At 44.8% G+C, this 19525-nt stretch overlaps 3 protein-coding genes across 4 annotated transcripts; 1 reads left to right on the forward strand and 2 right to left on the reverse strand.

Moving 5' to 3' along the window:
- The first annotated feature begins 2783 nt into the window (after nt 1-2783).
- Nucleotides 2784-5629, forward strand: LOC136473380 (uncharacterized). The gene is made up of 3 exons (XM_066471025.1): nt 2784-3232; nt 3713-3999; nt 5348-5629. The coding sequence occupies exons 1-2, from the start codon at nt 2885-2887 to the stop codon at nt 3956-3958; spliced, it is 594 nt and encodes a 197-aa protein (XP_066327122.1). The 5' UTR covers nt 2784-2884; the 3' UTR covers nt 3959-3999; nt 5348-5629.
- Nucleotides 5630-6214: 585 nt separating this feature from the next.
- Nucleotides 6215-10843, reverse strand: LOC136477219 (putative disease resistance protein RGA3). Of its 2 annotated transcripts, XR_010763948.1 has the most exons (4): nt 9884-10843; nt 6972-7286; nt 6586-6718; nt 6215-6508 (listed from the first exon to the last, which is right to left on the reverse strand). XR_010763948.1 is itself a non-coding variant. In XM_066475315.1 (3 exons), the coding sequence occupies exons 1-3, from the start codon at nt 10664-10666 to the stop codon at nt 6489-6491; spliced, it is 936 nt and encodes a 311-aa protein (XP_066331412.1). In that variant the 5' UTR covers nt 10667-10843; the 3' UTR covers nt 6215-6488. The 2 variants fall into 2 exon arrangements, 1 of the variants encoding a protein (XP_066331412.1); XM_066475315.1 differs by lacking the exon at nt 6972-7286.
- A 6-nt stretch (nt 10844-10849) lies between these two features.
- On the reverse strand, nt 10850-12079 carry LOC136469793 (disease resistance protein TAO1-like). Its single transcript, XM_066467854.1, has one exon. It carries the CDS (start codon nt 12077-12079, stop codon nt 10850-10852), a length of 1230 nt encoding a protein of 409 aa, XP_066323951.1.
- Between the last annotated feature and the right edge of the window lie 7446 nt (nt 12080-19525).

Raw genomic sequence — 19525 nt, forward strand, 5'->3', positions numbered from 1 at the left:
AATGTGCCAACCACCAAGTGTATCACCTTGTGCACATGTGTTAGCATATTTTCACAAACATTTTCAAGGGTGTTAGCCACTCAACTTGCCACGCCACTCGATCCTAGCGACGATGCAAAGTTAGATCACTCGAGTGGTACTAGATGACCGACATGCAAATAAGTTTGCCCCTCTTAATAGTACAGCCATCTATCCTAAATTCGGTCATAAACTTCTCTACACACCTATGACCGGTGAAATGAAATGCCCTAGGTTATACCTTTGCCTTGCGCATTCCATTCCATCTCCTCCAATGTCGATGCAACACATGCACCAACACGATCAACAATGATATGATCTACTTCATATCATCATGTGATCATATTGGTTCATCGATCTTGACTTCACTTGCTTTTTACCGTTGCCTTCGTCCATCGACGCCTAGTCTTGCTCAAGCTTCACCACCACACGGTCCATCACTCCAAAGCCTCCGACTTGCCCTTCACGCTTGCAACTGGTCCATCAAGCCAAGTCTTGTCTTGATCTTCTCCACCTTGATCACATGACTCAATGTCATGTCTCATGTGCAATGAGCTCCTTCATCATCACATGTGTGAGCTTTGCAATATCTCCAAGCCATTTTCACCTTCATGGCATATGTTACTCACACATATGTACCTGTGGACTAATCACATATGTATCTTACATAAACATAATTAGTCCACCTAGGTTGTCACTCAATTACTAAAACCACACAAGGACCTTTCACCTGTTCGCTGGTTGGTTTCTGGGCTGATAAGCCCGGCTGGTGCTAGTTTATTGTGAGAGGAAAACACTGTTGGCTGGCTGATAAGCTCTGGCTGAAACCAACAAGTGAACAGGCTGATAGTAAGCTTTTCTGCAAAGTATTTTGCATCTTGCCAAACTACCTTAAGCCTGCATATTCTTGGAGTCTTTTTATTTGCGATGGGTAAATCTTGCGGAGTATAATTCAGTACTCAGGGTTTGTTAAACTCCTGTTGTAGGTTCTAACTTGTGCTGCTAATCAAGGTCATATCGGTGGGCTCGACATGATTTGGATGTCTCTTCTACCTTAGGTGCTTCTTCTAATTTGCTTCCGCTGTCCTATTCACCTTTTGGATCTAAAGTTAAGGTTTACTTAAACATGTTTTGTAAACTGATGTTATAAGTCTTCCACAGTCCGATGTATATTATTTTTGTGCCAAATGTTGTAATGTTGTGGTAACTCCATTGTTGATCATGTATGAGTTGTAAAATGTGGATGATTCGGGGTTCCCCGATGACACTCGACAGACTACCGGATTATCTGGCTTTCGTATACAATAGTCAGAGGTCTTTAGGACAATGACGGGTACGTGTGGGCCAGTATAATTTAGGTGGTTCTGCCACACTCCTCCCTTTCAAAAATGAGGATTTTAAGTCATAGATTGTACTCTGCACTCTTAAGTACTATGATGATATAAACAATCATTTAAGACATGCACCATATCGTGTAAGATAGGTGGTAGATCTTGAATTGAGATCTAGGATTGGTTAGTGGTTAACCTCAAGAGGATATTGATATTTAAGTACTCCAAAGGAATCTCAAATCTTTGTATATATAGCCACCCCAATATACACAGAGTAGACATATGTCGTACTAAATCAACTTCAACAAATTTTAATCAATTTCATTAAGATTTTATGGTGTGAACATAACATCTAGCTTTTCTCATGGGCCCCACATGTATATATATATATATATATATATATATATATATATATATATATATATATATATATATATATATATATATATATATAAATATATAATAGCAACACCAATCTTCACAAAAGGAGACAGTTGTCATACTGAATCATCTTCAACTAATTTTGGTTAATTTCTCAAAACATTGAGGTGTGAACATGAGGTTTTTAATTCTAGGGTCTAGCTTTTAACATGCCCCCCACATATATATAAGTAAACCAATCTGTACAAAGTAGCCAGTTGTATATTGAATCATCCCCAACCAATTTCGGTCCATTTGATCCAATTGGTATGAAATTTGTTAGGGCATGGGCATCTGTATTGGTACAACTTCAAATTAAATCATACCTATCCTAACCATATGCTCATGTCATCTGAGAATGTCCTCGTGTGACTGAGCATACTTTCAGTTGTGTTATGGGGCGAGCGTCAATTCAGGGGTTGATTTGGCTCGCTGCATCAGGTGTATGTGCTATCGAGTTGGGAGTTGCTTTGATTTTCAGTCGCGCTATGTTCCGGAGAATATTTAATTTATGGGCTATATATATGAGTGCATCTGCACATTTTCTGTTTCACATTGAAGCATGCATTTCTCTGTTTCTTTTAGTGCTTTTTGTTCAGGCACCAAAACTAACCAGGTTTGATTGGTTTCTCTTTTAGTGCTTGGGCTTCTTGCCTTTCTCTGTTTCTAGACAAATATATTGAAACGCTTTCCTTGACATGGCAAATATAATATTTGTATAATAGGCTTATTTAGTTTCTAGACAATGCTTTAACCGAACTATTATATTAGTATATCATTATATAATACAAATTAAAATCATAAATGAGTAATTTTTTTAAATTATAAATGCAACAACACATTATAATAAATACTTTTTACAATAAAATGTTGTTGGTCAAAGTCCGAAAGGCTCGTTCACAGCGGTTTCCCACTAGCAAACTGCCCCCAAATTCAGTCGGTCGCTCGGAACGAACCAGAACCCGACACGTGTTAGTTCCCCTTCCGTGTTCGTCGCTATCCCCTTCCCATCCCACTTTCCCCTCGCTCCAGACTCCAGAGCCCAGTCCTCAAACCACAGCGACTGGAGCTTCAACAACCTACGGTTTCCATTTCCTCCCCCGCTCGCCGCTCCGATGGCCGTCGCCGAAGTGGCGATTGAGGTTCCCCCGCAGCAGCCGCCGCCGCCGCCGGCGGCGGCGACGCGGGAGCCGGCGGTGGTGCCGAGAGTGCTCCAGTACCTGTACCTCGCGAGCGCGTGGGTCGCCTGCGCGGGCGTGGCCGCCGCGACCGTCGCGCGCCGGGCCTTGGGCGACTCTTCGCCGGTGGTCTGGGCGTTCCTCAAGGTCTCGATCGGAGCCCTCGTGTTCCCCGCGCTGCTCATCCTCGTCTTCGCCGTGCGGGTCTTGCGCGCCATGCTTGCGGCGGGGTTCAGACGGTCGCTCCGCATCCACGCCAGGGAGATTCAGATCCAAGCCAGGAAGGTATTCGATTGAGTTTTGGTTTTACGAGTAGATGTATATACTAGTGGCTCGCTAGGCTCTAATTCTCTGTGTTGATGAAATCAGATACTGTATACACGCCCGCGCCTTCGATTTTAGACTGTGTTGTTATTTCCTCAAAGGAGAATTAATCTGAATCTGTCCAATTTCAGAGAATAATCATACATATCCTCTCAATATGGTCGTGTGAACTAAAAATGAAACCATTACTTTAGTTTGCTCCAAGTCGTCCTCATCAGGTCTCTATATGGGGTGTGGATGCCGGAGCTGCTTTCAGTTACGCTGTATTAGTTTCTCTAGAGAAAATTTAATCTGTGCGCTATATTTTTGTCAGTGCATTTGCATCTTTCCAGTTTCATATTGAAACATGTATACAAATCCAATCCATATGATAATTTCACTCGAGGAAAACTGACTGGGTTTGCTTGCTCTTGCTGACTTGCTCTTGGTCATCCTTGTCAGATGTTTGGAGCGTTAACGTGGAAGGCGCTTCAGGACCCTATCGTGCTTGCATGGCTCGCATCTTTCCTTTTCATCCTGCTGCTTGGAGCAAGTGTTCTGGTGTTTGTGGGGCTTTTACCAGTGGAGGAATCTCACAGGGAAAGGATTGGTTATGCGCTCTCTGATGTGGGGGTATTGGGTGCCATGTCAATGTATTGCTTTATCATTATACCCAGTTTTGCGCTGAAGCTCTGGGGGAGCAAGTAGGGTGGTGATGCCGCGCAAGGCACAACACTGCGATATCTGAGGTACACAACTTTCTCTGGCCATCTTGTGTTCATGTGTCATATTAACTTTTCTATAACGAAGATGCTGTTCTGTACATAGTTGTGCTTTCTTCGCCTCTTATTAGTATGTTAACAGCTCCTTTAGTGGCATAAATCAGTATCTGATGATTGTGAAACCGGCTTGAATAGGCAGTTATTGAACAATAGATCTAATGTGAACATTAGGATAAAATCTGCTAGAGGTTGAAAAGTATTTGAAAGTACTTTTTTTTTAAATTATGTTGCCGAAATTTTCATCTATCCCTGAAGACAAGGAGCTATGGCTGGTGGTTGGGGATTGTTTGCCTTGGTGCCCAGGGACATAATAAAGATGTCTCAACTCCTTGCTAACCTTGGGGGCATTTACTTTGTGGAATCGCCACAATGACTATGTGTTCAATGGGACTATCCCTCGCATTCAGCTTGTTCTTGGACTAATTTTGGAGGAGGCACACCTCTGGTGTCTTGCTGACGTTAGAGATTTAACCCATATGGAGATTACTTCCAGATAATTGGCTGGCCCATTTAGTGTTTGGTTCGGCCGTTTGTTTATTCTTTTAAATGCACACATGCATTATGTTCCTAGCTGAGGGGTGGCGTAGGAAAGGGCGGGTTGCTAATTTTTTTCCCAGTGCGATGATACGCAAGTCTACTAAGAAAAAAAGGGCCATGTGTAATCCACTTTTCTGCATGCATTTTCACGTGGCCTTTGTGTATCTATCCTGTTCTGTTTATTGTACATTATTGTGGTAATAATGCTTTTATATTTGGTTGGTAACAGAAATAAAACTTGGTTTGCCTTTGTCAAATACATAAAGGGCATTAATTTTTTATCTATATCATATTGATGCCTTTTATGTTTGAGTAAATCGTTGGAAAACTTAGTTTGATTATACATGGTAGTATTTCAGGCCCATGTTTTGTACTTTTATCTAGTTTCTACAGCATTTGTGCAGTAGTTCTTTGGGAAATATATTTGGTTGTGGTAAGAGATCCTTTCATGGTGCACAAGTTTTGTCCCTGTTGCTCTTATTTTTTCAATGATATGTTGATAATAACTTACTGCACCACTAGCTTTTATGTATAAGTAAACATGTCGATAGTTCCATACGATGATTGTTGTGAAATGGATAAATAAATGTGGTTGCTGGTAACCTGTTGTATCAAAGGTCCATGTTATTAGTTTTAAGTGATACAGCTAGTATAAAGGATAGAAGATAGGCTTGTTGTATTGCTGAATATGTGGGTGCTGCACCTGCAGAATTGTTGAATACTGAGTTCTTGATGTCACTTACTAATCTAACCAAAGGTTGTCCTGTTTCTTTGACAGGCAAGGACAGTTGGAGAAGGCACAAAAGATCAACTAGTAGTTACAGGCTTATAGTACAGACCCTGAACTCTGCTGATGTCTGTGGTGAAGCCCGCTAATTAATGTTTTAGAGAAATAATTCTATCTTGCAGACTTACTGTTATTATACCTCAATACCTGGTGATGTGTGTGTAATGTGGTCACTGTGGGTATCGCTACCCTAAGCCCTCTCAGAACATATAAGTACCCCGTTGGACATCTGTGCCGTCAAATGAATATAGTTGATTCATCATTGTGACTGGATTTGTGGTTGTCATTATTATGAATACAGCTATTTGTGGTAGGAGTATATATATCAACGCTAGTGTGGACTCGTGGATGATATCTGTCTCCTAGCTTGCGAGTACATAACAACGTTGGAGGTTTTTTTTTAGAACAATGTTGGTGCTTGTTGTGACTAACATTACATGATCTACTTAGAGTTTCTTTTCATTGAGCAGGTGATGGGCTAACAGATGGAGATGGGTAGACCAGGTGAGTGGCCCTCAAAGAGCGTTTTGAGGCGGACCTTTTATTGACCTTGTGTGACACTGTTATCGTGGGCTGGATTGACTGCACGGGCCGGCCTGATTAAGATAGGGGCGCTTCTCTTGTATATATGCAACGAGAGAAATCGTATTGTGTTAATAATCTTCAAATTGCACTGAGTGAAAAAGTTAAAAGCAAAAGGAGTTAACATTCATCCATTTGGTTAAAGTTTAATTATAAAAGGTAAATTAAGGTTGCAGTGGACAGTGGCATAAATTTAAGCAATAATCATGATTGTAACCATGCAATACATAAATAAAATGAAACAAAATGCATTATTAACCATAACATAACAATGAAAAAAAAGAAAAGCATTTTGAGCTATAACAGGTTGAGACAATCTCATGTCAACCCAAAACACGAAAACGGTCCAAATATCACCCGTAGTCCCAACAACACCATTACGCCTAAATCTAAGCCTTTAATCTGGACAAACGAACGAGATCACCCACATGCCAAACAAGTGACAAGCGATATGAACTACAGGACTAGCCAATCAAAGCGGAATGGCGCGGCAAAGCCATGCAGGAACAATAGACCAGCAGACCTTTGCTTCCTTTCTGCAGTCATAACCTCATAGCAATGTTTTTCGACCTAATCACAATGCAAGAGTTCATGAGATTATCCCCAGCTTGGAGAAGTGCAAAATCTAAATCAGCAGAAGTACTCACAATTTGCCCCTGTTTCAACAGAGTTACCACGCCAAGTAACCACACATAACCTGATGCCCGCTCTCTGCAGTGTCCCCCCACAGCCGTAATCTCTTTTGTACAAGACCAGCGCAATTACCATGGATCCACTCTTCTGTTTTGTGAAGAAATTCTATAAGCCTTGAGTGAAAACATGAATATGAATAAAATTAAAAAATATATATCAAGCCAGGCGAACCAGGTAGAAATTAGGAATACGGGAGCAGCTCAAATCAAATCTAATTGGTGGAGGAGGCAACAATACAACAACAACAAAGCCTTTAAGTCCCAAACAAGTTGGAGGAGGCAACAATGGTGTAGAAAAAGATAGGAGTATCTGGCAGTGGAAGTGAGGAACAGATGCTTACCTACACACCCGATCGGGACGGCTGCCACTCTCGTCCGAGTACCGTTCACCCGCCGCCGCTCCTCAGAGCTAGAGTTATGTTTCCTCACTGATAGTGGGCAATCGCGAACTTTACGAGAACAATCTTGGCCGGACTTGTAGGATTTGACTAATTGTTTGAGGAATAAGGTAAGGCTTGGACTTCAACTAATAATAACAAGTTATAAATTTGTAAAATCATATAGATCACTTGGGTTGCGGTTGACAGCCGCAACGGCAGACGCTGTGGGGCCCATAACAGGTGATATGGCTCAGGATCAGCGAAATCGATGTACGTCTGCAGAGTCAACAAATTCATCAACTAAGTAACCATATAGTTTAGGGCCTGTTTGGATCACTAGACTAAAACTTAGTCCGTCGTTGGATAATAGGTTAAATGTGGACTAATTAAAAATGTTCTTTTTTTCTAATGAGTTCTACTCATCAATTAGCCTGTATTAGTTTTTGTTAGACCATGATTAGTTCATATTTAGGTCTTCTATTTGGCATCCAAAACATGGACTAAAGTCTAGTCCATCCAAACACCCCCTTAGTTAGTTCATATTGTACCTTATTAGTTTTGTGACTCTGAAGTGAATCTAGATTTTGGATTCATCAACTAATAACAAGTTTTTAGTCCAAAAATATGTTGTTTAGTTGATACCTTAACATATGTGAAAGCTCTAGTTTGGTTTTGGTTAATTGATAAAACCCTAAGTGCTAACCTAGTTTATCAAGATGATTATGAGATAGGTAGCACTACTCCAAGTGATGAAGCAATGGTGAAGATCATGACAATGGTGATGGCATGGTGATGGTCAAATGCTTAAACTTGGAAAAGAAGAAAGAGAAAAACAAAAGGCTCAAGGCAAAGGTATAAAATGTAGGAGCCATTTTGTTTTAGTGATCAAGACACTTAGTGAGTGTGATCACATTTAGGATAGATAGCCGTACTATTAAGAGGAGTGAAACTCGTATCAGAATGCGGTTATCAAAGTGCCACTAGATGCTCTAACTCATTGCATATGCATTTAGGATCTAGTGGAGTGCTAACACTCTTGAAAATATTTGTGAAAATATGCTAACACATGTGCACAAGGTGTTTGCAGGGTTGAGATGGGTTTGTGAAAATTCGGCGCTTTTGGAAAAATGAAATGTCTATTTTCTATTGCGCCGGATGCAAAATTCTTGGTGGTTGGCACACTTGAGAAAGGGTGAAGAAGTTAGAGTTGAAATGGAGTTGGTCGAAATGATGCTGGCGTCGGTCTACTGACCGGACGCTGGGTCACTCAGCGACCGGACGCTGAAAGGCTGCGTCCGGTCGAGCTGGCAGAGAGGTCGCCAGTTTCGGTGTTGCACCGGACGCTGGACCTGAGATGCACCGGACGCTGGTTTCTGCGTCCGGTCAAATTGACGGGTCTGCACAGTGGCTAAGGGTTGAGCACCGGACGCTGGCTGCGTCCGGTCAAGGTGGACCGGACGCGTCCGGTCGGAAAAATATGCCTCGGGGAGCTTACTGGAAACGACCGGACGCTGGGGCTTCAGCGTCCGGTCAGTTTTACTGGAGCGTCCGGTCAGCTTCGTAGCCGTTGAAATCTGACGAACAGCGTTTGAAGCCGGTGACGCGTGGCGTCCATCGGGCGACCGGACGCTGAGGGCCAGCGTCCGGTCAGTATGACCGGAGCGTCCGGTCAGAGCGCGTTTTGCCCAGTGAAGGGGTATAACAGCTCTATTTGATGGGGGCTCTATTTATAGCCCCATGGCCGGCTCAAAGGATAACTCTTGCACATTTTCATTGACATAGCATCCTTGTGAGCTTAGCCAAAGTCCTCCCACTCATCTCCATCATTAATTCATCATCTTTGTGAGATTGGGAGAGAATCCAAGTGCATTGCTTGAGTGATTGCATCTAGAGGCACTTGGTATTCGTGTTGCGCTGTGGATTTCGCTTATTTCTCTTGGTGGTTGCCACCACCTAGACGGTTGGAGCAGCGGTGGAGGATCGGCACGAGTTGGTGATTGTTCGTGGCCGTCTCCGGTGATTGTGAGGGGAGTTGTACCTTCCCCGGTGGAGCGCCAAAAGGTAACTCTAGTAAATTGCTCGTGTCATTGAGTTACCTCACTTGTGGGTCGGTTCTTGCGGTGTCCTATCGTGTGGACGAGGTTTGTGAAACACCTCTTAGCCGCCGAACCACTAAGTGTTGGTCGACACAACGGGGACTAGCGTGTTGGCAAGCACGTGAACCTCGGGAGAAAAATCGGTTGTCTCTTGTCATTTGCATTCTCCCGGTGATTGGCTTGATCTTCATCTTGTGATTGGTTCATCCTCTACACGGCGGTATAATCACCCTACTTGTTTACATTCTTGCAAACTAGTTGATACAAGCTCTTTAGTGTAATTAGAATTGAGAGCTTGCTTTATTATTTACATTCATCTAGTTGAGCTCTTTGGAGAAGCAAGTTTGTGTGCCTAAGTAATCATTGCAACTAGAATTGTTGGATAGGTGGCTTGCAACCCTTGTAGAGCTAGAGCAAGTTTGCATTACGCTATTTGTCATACTAATCAAATTGCTCTAGTTAATTTGTAGATTTTTAAATAGGCTATTCACCCCCCTCTCTAGCCATATTAGGACCTTTCAATATGCTAGCTCTTAATTGTTACAGTATATGTTTCGTGACTTCCAAGTGAATCTAGATTTTGAATTTTTATTTTTAATTTATAACCTTATTAGTTTTGCAATATTTTAATCCACGTATTAAGTTGATTATAACTTCTATCCAGAAACTCCTTTTGTCTCCTACATGAAAAATGTGAATCCTTGGTAGTAGACCGTACTATTATTAGCCATTCAAATGCCATAAACGAACATAAGAGAGTTTTGTTAGAACACTTACAATATCCTTGATGTGAGCGAGTTTCCATTTCCTCTGCGATTGACACCATTTTTTTAGTTCAGCGTTGCTCCTAATATGTAGCAGTTGGAGCTTGGTGAGTTGTTGTATAGATGATGGCATTGACTTGATCGTCAGGCAACCCTTAATGTGGAGGCTTTGGAGAGATTTTAGGTCCCCAAGCCATACAGGTAACATGATGTTCTCACAGTAGAATAACACCAGCAGACGAAGGGAGACCAGCTGTCTCATGCACTCTGGCAAGCTGCTCACAGTCAGATATTTGATATCCAGCTCTTCCAGGGTAGATAAGTGGCTCAGCAGCGACCAGCTCCCACGATAACCAAGGCTGGAGACCACCAAACTGGTTCTTGGTGCTGCCGATCTGTCGCATTCTTCCCTGAAATTAAGCACTTCATCGCTGTGGAAGATTCGCCACCTGTGGAATAGAGGTGGGCATGGCTTCAACCTCAACCTCGGGCAATTTTGTATAACCAGATCATGAAGCAAAGGGAACATGAACTCCTCTCTACCATCCTCGCCACAGTATGTCGTGTTCCACTCCTGCAACGAACTCATGCCACTCAAGGTGAGTCTGGACATCAGAGGGAATGCTCGTTTGTCAGCACAAAGATCATCACCACTGATTTTTGTGAGGCTTTCCAAATTTCCAAGATACAAATCTTTGAGGTTTGGTAACTGCCCGAGTGGTGGCAGACTTGTACAGCTCGGTAGTACCCAGAACACAATAGAAACAAGATTTGGGAGATAATGAGGAATGTTCATGAGCCAGTTTGGAAAGCTTATGCTGCCATATCCAATCAGCACCAAGTGCTTAAGACCAATTGGTGGAGCTAGCTCTCCTAGGACATGTTTGCCCTCTAAACCATGAGGGGCCGTAAAGGACCACTTAAGTTCCAATCTCGAGAGGTTTTCTTTATTGCGCAATTGAATTGCGCTTGCTTCTCCTCAAACAGTTAATGCCTCGAGGCAGCTTATTTCAAGCTCAGAAGGATTTTTATCCTCGAGCTGATGAAGATTGCTGCCAGAACCATCTTCATTGTGGCGAACCACAAAATGAACTAACGGGTTACATTTGAGCTCAGATCTCCATCTCCTGATGTGCTCCTTCAACTGCACTGAGCACTGGTCCACCAGCAGCAGCTCCAGACTATCAATTGAGCCTATACTGTCAGGTAGGTAGGATAGTTCTCTGCAGCCTGAGAGATCCAATGTATGTAGGCACTTGAGATCACCGATACTTTTGGGTAGAGATCTGAAATAATTCCAAGACAAGTCAAGATGCTCAAGGTTTGCAAGGGTGCTGATATTATCAATAGTTTCCTCAGCTTTTCTGTCATAATCAAGGACCCCTGATAAGCTCAAATACTTAAGTTTGGTGAGGTCACCTAATGCTTCTGGCATCACAAAGGAGCATCCTGACAAATCTAGATGCACCAAATTTATGAGCTTCCCAATAGACTCTGGCAATGCATCAATTTTATGGCAACTGGACAAGTACAAGTACTGGAGTTCTGTCAGGTTGCCTACATCTTGTGGTAGCCTTTCAAGATTGGAGCAGCTTGACAAATTTAAGTACTGTAGTTTGGTGAGGTAGCACAATGCTTCTGATATCCTTACAAATCCAGAGCAGGTAGATAATTCAAGGTGCACCAGGTTTTTGAGATTTTCAAGAGATCTTTTTGGCAGTTCCACTATCTCGGAACAGCCTGACAAGTCAAGGTACATAAGATGTCTAAGTTTGCCAAGTGATGCTGGTCTTGGTGAAACCTGAGAAGATCCATGAATGTTCAGGTATTGTAGTTTTGAGAGCCCAGCAATACAATTGGGGAAACTCGGATTTTTCATCCCTGGAGCAACAAGAAACCTCAGATGCTTCAGCTGGCCAATAGATGATGGAAACCTACTGATGGAGGACTCGGTCAAGTCCAGTACACGCAAACACTTGGCAAATGAAAAGGAACCACCAGTGATGCCCAGATTGCTGCAATTCTGGAAAAGCAAGGCCCTTAACTTGGCTGGTAAAATAGTCAATATCCTCAATGGCTTGCAACAATTTGTGACCGATGCATAGAGGCGATACTTTGAGTCCACCAAACTTCTCACTTTGTCAGCGTTATAGACAATCAACTCTTCATCCATGACTGATCTTGCAAGGTCGTACACTAGATCATGCATGGTGAACATTGAACTTCTCTGAGCGGTCTGAAATAATAAGTTCACGAAAGGAGAACAATTAGAAATATCAAACTATCCTGATGCATACAGTATTGCGCAAGAGAACTATATTGACAATGCCAAAACTGTGACATGATGATTCAGTAAAAGGAGGGCAAGTATCATCTTTGACATTTCCTTTTGTTTTTTTATTCACGCTGCGAAATTAGATCATGGCTGAAAAATTAAACAAGCCATACTATGAAGCTATGGGAGAGAGTTATCGAGCATCGCTTGAGAGCAATAACGCGGGTCTCTATGAACCAATTCGGTTTCATGCCCAGAAGGTCAACCATGGATGCAATTTTCTTAATAAGACAAGTTATGGAGCGGTATAGGGAGAAGAAGGACCTACACATGGTTTTTATTGACTTGGAGAAGGCTTATGATAAAATACCAAGGAATGTTATGTGGTGAGCTTTGGACAAACATAAAGTCCCAACGAAGTACGTCGGGCTCATTAAGGACATGTACAACAATGTTGTGACTAGTGTTCAAACAAGTGATGGAGGCACGGATGACTTCCCGATTAGGATAGGACTACATCAAGGGTCAGCTTTGAGCCCTTATCTGTTTGCCTTAGTGATGGATGAGGTCACAAGGGACATACAAGGGGACATCCCTTGGTGTATGCTTTTCGCGGACAATGTAGTGCTAGTTGATAAAAGTCGGACAGAAGTGAATCAGAAACTGGAGTTATGACGGGAGACTTTGGAGTCTAAAGGTTTTAGACTCAGTAGAACTAAAAGTGAGTATATGAGATGTGACTTCGGCACTACTACTCGGACGAGGAAGATATTAGTTTGGAAGGTCAAGTAGTGCCTAGGAAGGATACCTTTCGATATTTATGATCAATGCTACAGAGAGACGGGGATATTGATGAAGATGTTAGCCATAGAATCAAAGCAGGGTGGATGAAGTAGCGCTAAGCATCTGGTGTCCTATGTGACAAAAGGGTACCACAGAAGCTAAAAGACAAGTTTTATAGGACGGTGATTAGACCTGCTATGTTGTATGGTGCATAATGTTGGCCTACAAAAAGACGACATGTTCAACAGATAAATGTCGCGGAAATGCATATGTTGCGTTGGATTTGCGGTCATACAAGAAGGGATCGAGTTCGGAACGATGATATACGTGATAGATTAAGGGTAGCACCAATTGAAGAAAAGCTTGTCCAACACCGGTTGAGATGGTTTGGACATGTCCAACGAAGACCTCCAGAGGCACCGGTGTATAGTGAAATCCTAAGCTAGGATAGTAACGTGGAGGCAGAGGAAGACCGAAGTTGACTTGTGTAGAGGCAATAAAAGGAGACTTGAAAGGATGGAATATACCCAAAGACTTAGCCTTAGATAGGAGTGTTTGGAAAACAGCTATTCACGTACCTGAACATTGATTGCTTCTGTTGGGTTTCAACTCTAGCCTATCCCAACTTGTTTGGGACTTAAAGGCTTTGTTGTTGTTGTTGTTGTTGTGTCTCCCAGGGACTTGGAGAACATGTAAATTCAGACAACAATGATAAACACAATACTATGCCATCCATATCAATCAATTTATCTAAGTTTGCGTGGAAACAACATCAACATACATATGAATGAACGAGCACTAGACAACACCTATTTTATTTGATATAGCAAAAAAAAACAATACTAAGGCCCTGTCTGGTTCCAGGAACTGAGAGGAATTGGAAAGTGATCTAGTGATGAAATGAGAAGCACTTTCTAGATATTAGTTTCAATTAATGGGATCCAAACAGGCCCTAAGAAAATTGTCCTCGAGGCAATTGTCAGGCAATTTATCTAAGTTTCAATTAATGGGATCCAAGCGAGGCCCAGGGAAGGGGGGTTCCACCGCACCCCCTACGGGGGTCGCGCGTGCCAGGGGAGGGCGCCGACGCCCTTTGCCTTCTACGCCGCCACCATATCCGAGGAAGTTAGAATAAACGAAAGATTAGTTAGAATAAAGAAAGGATTAGAATGGGTTTGTTAGGAAAGAGAATCCAATCTATAAGGATATCTCTCTTAGTTGCTTGGAATACAAGTCCTATAGGGACTATAAATATAGGGAGGATGTAATCAATCTAATCAAGCAAGAATAGAGCAATTGCTCTTCCCTCTACCTCTCTCCCTTCTACCACAGCCCTCTCCTCTCCCCTGCGCCACCAACCCTAGCCGCCTCCTCCATAGCCGTCGCCCCTCCCCACCACCCCAGCGACGTGTTACACCTGGCATCCGAAGACCACTTCGATCCCCACACCGCTGCCATGGGTAACAACGGCAACTCCTCCAACTTGCAGAAGCTATTCGACAGCTTCGCCAAAGACATCCACGCCAAGTTTGACTCCCTCAAGGAACAGATCGACTCCGTCAACACCCGTCTCGCGAACATTGAGCAAGGACGGCCGACGGACGAAGTCGCAGCAGCAGCCCAACTTCAGCGTGATCGGGAGATCACCGCCAACAAGCTGGAGGTCGCCGCCAAGTTGGCCATGGAGACAGCTGGTCGCGCCTTCCTCAAGGAACAGAAGGAGAAGGCATCGTCCCAGTCGATCCCCGAGATCGTCGATGCCCTAGAGGGCAAGCTCTTCGACGTCTTCAAGGAGGCACCTAAGACGAACCTCCCACCCCCGTACCCCCAAGGAGCACAACCAGACTCCTTCCCTGTGCTGACGCCCCGCATCCACAAGCTCTCCTTCCCCACGTATGACGGCAAGGAGGATCTGCTGACGTGGATCAACCGCTGCGAGCAGTTCTTCAGGGGTCAAAAGACTCCAGAGAACGACGAAGTCTGGTATGCATCTTACCATCTGACAGGTACTGCACAACAATGGTACATGCGCCTCACGTAGGACAAGGCAGTGACAGACTGGGCATACTTCGCCCGCTGCGTCAACAAGCACTTCGGACCACCGACACGGCACAACCCCTTCGGAGAGCTTGCATCCATGCGCAAGACCAGCACCGTCGACAACTACACGTAGCGCTTCCCGGCACATGTAGCGTGTGCAGGCATCCTCGACGAGCAGCAGCAAGTGAACATCTACACCACCGGGCTCCTTGAACCGTTGAAGACCGATGTCGAGCTACAGAACCCGCAGGACATGGAGATGGCTATGTCCCTCGCTCGGGCATACAAACGACGACTTGCGGTGGTCGCCGACTCCAACAAGTCCACCGCCAACAAGTCAACAAACCGGTCGTTGACTCTGAAGGCGCCTACACCAACACCGAAACCGACATCCACCACCGGCGCGCCTCCAGCTACCCCAGCCCGCCCCTTCAAGCGCCTCACCCCAGAGGAGATGACGGCACGACGACAAACGGGACTCTGCTTCAACTAGGACGAGCCCTTCTCCCGCGGCCACAAATGCAAGCACCTATTCGACATCACGGCCGTCAACAACTACAACACCAACAACACTCTCATGATGATGATAGGTACTACACAATCCGTGGTTCGCAGGTGCCCCCCTATGTACCTCACAGGTGTCATCGCGGGCACGGGCGTCTACATCTTGGTCGACACGGGCGCTACGCACAACGCCATCGACATCAACGTTGCGCGCCTCATCGGCCTCCGCGAGCAGCGCATCGACACCACCATCCTCGTTGGTAGCGGCAACGAGGTCTCCTGTGAAGCGGCCTCCTTTAGTGTACCTCTATGTGCCGATGCGGAGGTCTTCCACATTGACGCCTTCCTCCTCGACATCAGCAGCGACATCAGCAACGATATCGGCACCATCCTCGGCACGCCTTGGTTGGCGAGCCTAGGGCGCTTGACATGGGACTTCAGTCTTCACCACCATGGAGCTTCGGTACTACAGCCTCGGCCGCCCCCTCACCTTTACTACCGTGCAGCCTCAACGCCGACCAACGACAGTCCTCGCCCTCCCAGCGCCTGCACCAATCAGACGGGCGACCCAGAAGCATCAGGCGCCGCCATCACCTCCTCGCGACATCATCCTTCGCGCAAGCAGGTCCAGGCGCCCCACTGCCCTCGACCAGCTAAGCTCCGCCAGCGACACGGTCTTCACCGACCTTCGTCAAGACGTTCTACAGCTGCGGGCTCTACGTCGCATCACCATCGCCATCGACAACGGCTCCGCAGCACCAGCTTGGTCGTTGGACCAAGGATTGCTCCTCTTCGACGGACGCCTCTACGTCCCCGCAGTCTCGCCACTCCTGCTGGATCTTCTGCAAGTCAAACGGCGAGAAGGGCCAGCCTGCTCAGAGCTCCTAGCTCTGGGGTACCATTCCACCTCGATAGCGGCCGACTACAACACGACTCCAACAGGCATCCTACTGGGCCGCCTGTGCCCAAGAGGCGCTATTCCTTCGGTCACCGTGGTCTTCCTCGATGACCTCGGCTGCCAGCTACTCCGCGTCGACAATGTCTTCATCACCCTTCACCCTGGCTCCAACCGCCAACGTCTCTCACCAGACGAGTTTGACCCCCGGCACTTCATGTTTGGCACGATGCTAGACCTGACGACGTCACCCCAACGCATGCCAACGCTACGATTTGGCGCCGCGTTCCAGTCTACATCACGCCCAACGTCGACAACCGCACCAACAACTTCATCGCTCCACCCCGTGACACGCTTCGCTTCAGCATCGACGGCGCGGTCGGCCGCCACCTCCTCATGGCAGCATGCATGAGGGTTCTAGGCACCACGGGAGGTGCCAGACCACACAGCTACTACTTCTACGGCTACGTCGGCAACCTCCTCTACTGCTTCGAGTTCGCCATCCACCGCACGAGGGACAATGTCATCCTCGCCGATCCAACTCAGGGCAGCCTCCATATCCACATCGAGGCCATTCTACAGGGCCAAGACCTTCCCTCCGACGGCGTCACCAACTGGACTTGGTTTCAGCGCGAAGACGCGCTAAATGGAGATGGGGGGTGATGTCACACGCCTAATGAGAGGGCCTCATCCCCAAGCTAATGGGCCAAGCGAGGCCCAGGGAAAGGCGATGACCAGCCCTGGCCGGTTCCACCACGCCCCCTAGGGGGGGTCGCGCGCGCCAGGGGAGGGTGCCGACGCCCTCTGCTTTCTACGCCGCCACCGTATCCGAGGAAGTTAGAATAAAGGAAAGATTAGTTAGAATAAAGAAAGGATTAGAATGGGTTTGTTAGGAAAGAGAATCCAATCTATAAGGATATCTCTCTTAGTTGCTTGGAATACAAGTCCTATAGGGACTATAAATATAGGGAGGATGTAATCAATCTAATCAAGCAAGAATAGAGCAATTGCTCTTCCCTCTACCTCGCTCTCTCCCTTCTCCTGCCGCCGCCGTCTCCTCTCCCTTGCGCCACCAACCCTAGCCGCCGCCTCCATAACCGTCGCCCCTCCCCACCACCCCAGCGACGTGTTACAATAATGCTAGTATTTGTATTTTCCATCAATGTGGGACTGAAGATCCCGTGTGCTGTATAACCCACACCCACACCAATACCGGCCTCTATCGCTCCGCACCTGCATGGCCGGATCCACCTCCACAGATCTAGGATGACATGACTTTAGGCTCCACATTGACCATCCAACTAAGATCCAACCACTCAGCACGTTTTCAAGCAGCACTTAGGGGATGTTTGGATCATTACCTGACCAGGGAACCCTCATCTAGGCATGTCGATCCAGCTCCAGGTGTTCGAAATCGATAGTCTAGGTGAACTGCTTGGTCCAGGCGTAATTTCATGTCTTGAAGCAAACAGCCCCTTAGATTTTTCAGGAACACTAATACGCTGGTGCTCACTATGATGTTCTGGTGGCATAACGACTGGGCGTGGTTTAGAAGCAAGTTGTCCGTGAACCTGCAAATAGGTTTACAAATCTATTTGCGGATTCCCGGACAAACTCACTTGCATCTCTAGGCCACTTGCTAGCACTGCAGGAGGCCACGGTCAGCTGGGACACCGCGACGTGCTATGAACTGACGGCAGGACGTGGGTAGTGTTTCACTAGGAACATGATGTGGTGCCATGTTCCTTGTCCCGGGAACGTTGTTCCCCTTCTGGTTATTCCTTCTGAAGTATGTTGCCAGAGTGAAAAAAAAAACTTTTCTCAAAAAGCATATCACATTCCATGATTCTCATTGCATGATCCGATCATCCTGTGAACATGTTGACTATGGGTCTGGGGTGCGGCAAAGGCAGGCAAGCAGCACACAACATACAACAATGACTCAGGTCAGTCATTGGCTGAACCGAGATCATTCCAACAAACAATAGTCAAACAGTGTGGCACAGTTTGTCGACTTAGATTTAGGAGAAATAATGGAAGTGCCTAGTGGCACCAGAATTTGGGAAACAAGAAACAGAGACTACACTATAATTCAATATCTCCAACGCACTCTTCACATTAAATCTCACGATATGCACTAGACAAAAAAGGCTAAATCCTATAATTTTTCACATATGACTTTTCATTTGGTAGGCACTAAACACATTATCAATAATTGTCATTAGATTTACTCTTTTTTAAAATAAAAAAAGCACACAACTCCTATTATGAAAATGCATAAAGTAACTCTCTAAATCTGCATCTAAATTACCTACGCCTACCATTATTAAATACTCCCTCCGTTCCTTAATATAAGCCATATAGATTTTTAAAGAAAATTCCAAAATATAGGTACGTATCAGCTCCCACGCTGATTAGTTTAGAAACCTTTCCACCGTACAAAGCAAATGCCCCAACCAATCCTTTAGATTTAGGAAGCAATCTGATTGGGAGAGAGAAGATGGCCTGATTTTCCTTTTTTTCCTCGGTCTCACATCCTTCCACAAGTCGTGCGTTAATATTGGTGCTAAAAACTATATGGCTAATATTAAGGAACGGAGGGAGTATATTTTAAGACAAACCCTAAATTTGGACCGCGTTTTCTATTATTAAAGATAAGGCAAAGTAACTCATAAATATGTTTCCAAATTACCCACATAACCATTATTAAAGATAACATAAGTAATTTGTATCTAAATTATCCACCAACTAAAATATTCCTCAAATCCACATATAAATAACAATACAAGGTATTAGAGAAAGCAATACAATAATCATAAAGTATGCTATATATGTTTCTAAGTTACATATTTTTACCTATGTTAAATTAAAAGTAAGCATAAATGTCTTGTATCACCATGTAGACCAAGTAATTAAGGATGCATCCATTGGATAAATACTTATTTCAATAATTTTCTAATCATCAAATATGTTCCATCAGCAAATCACGTACAAGGAACATTGACAGTTCACTTAAAATTATATTACTACATGAAAATAAATTTTGTAAATTATTTCTTTAGATAAGTTTATACATTCTTATTAAAGAATCATGAGATATCAAGGTGTTCTCGTCCGCATATGGTTCTGATATTCCATTAAAAGAAACATCACGACGT

This window comes from Miscanthus floridulus, chromosome 8 (assembly GCF_019320115.1).
Source record: "Miscanthus floridulus cultivar M001 chromosome 8, ASM1932011v1, whole genome shotgun sequence".
In the NCBI taxonomy this organism is placed as follows: Eukaryota; Viridiplantae; Streptophyta; class Magnoliopsida; order Poales; family Poaceae; genus Miscanthus; species Miscanthus floridulus.

Coding starts and splice junctions, on each gene's coding strand:
- LOC136473380 (XM_066471025.1), top strand. CDS start 2,885: ATGGCCGTCGCCGAAGTGGCGATTGAGGTTCCCCCGCAGCAGCCGCCG. Junction 3,233..3,712: donor TTCAGATCCAAGCCAGGAAG/GTATTCGATTGA, acceptor CATCCTTGTCAG/ATGTTTGGAGCGTTAACGTG.
- LOC136477219 (XM_066475315.1), bottom strand. CDS start 10,666: ATGAACATTCCTCATTATCTCCCAAATCTTGTTTCTATTGTGTTCTGG. Junction 6,719..9,883: donor TCGCTCACATCAAGGATATT/GTAAGTGTTCTA, acceptor TTCACAAAACAG/AAGAGTGGATCCATGGTAAT. Junction 6,509..6,585: donor TGTTGAAACAGGGGCAAATT/GTGAGTACTTCT, acceptor CATTGTGATTAG/GTCGAAAAACATTGCTATGA.
- LOC136469793 (XM_066467854.1), bottom strand. CDS start 12,079: ATGCATGATCTAGTGTACGACCTTGCAAGATCAGTCATGGATGAAGAG.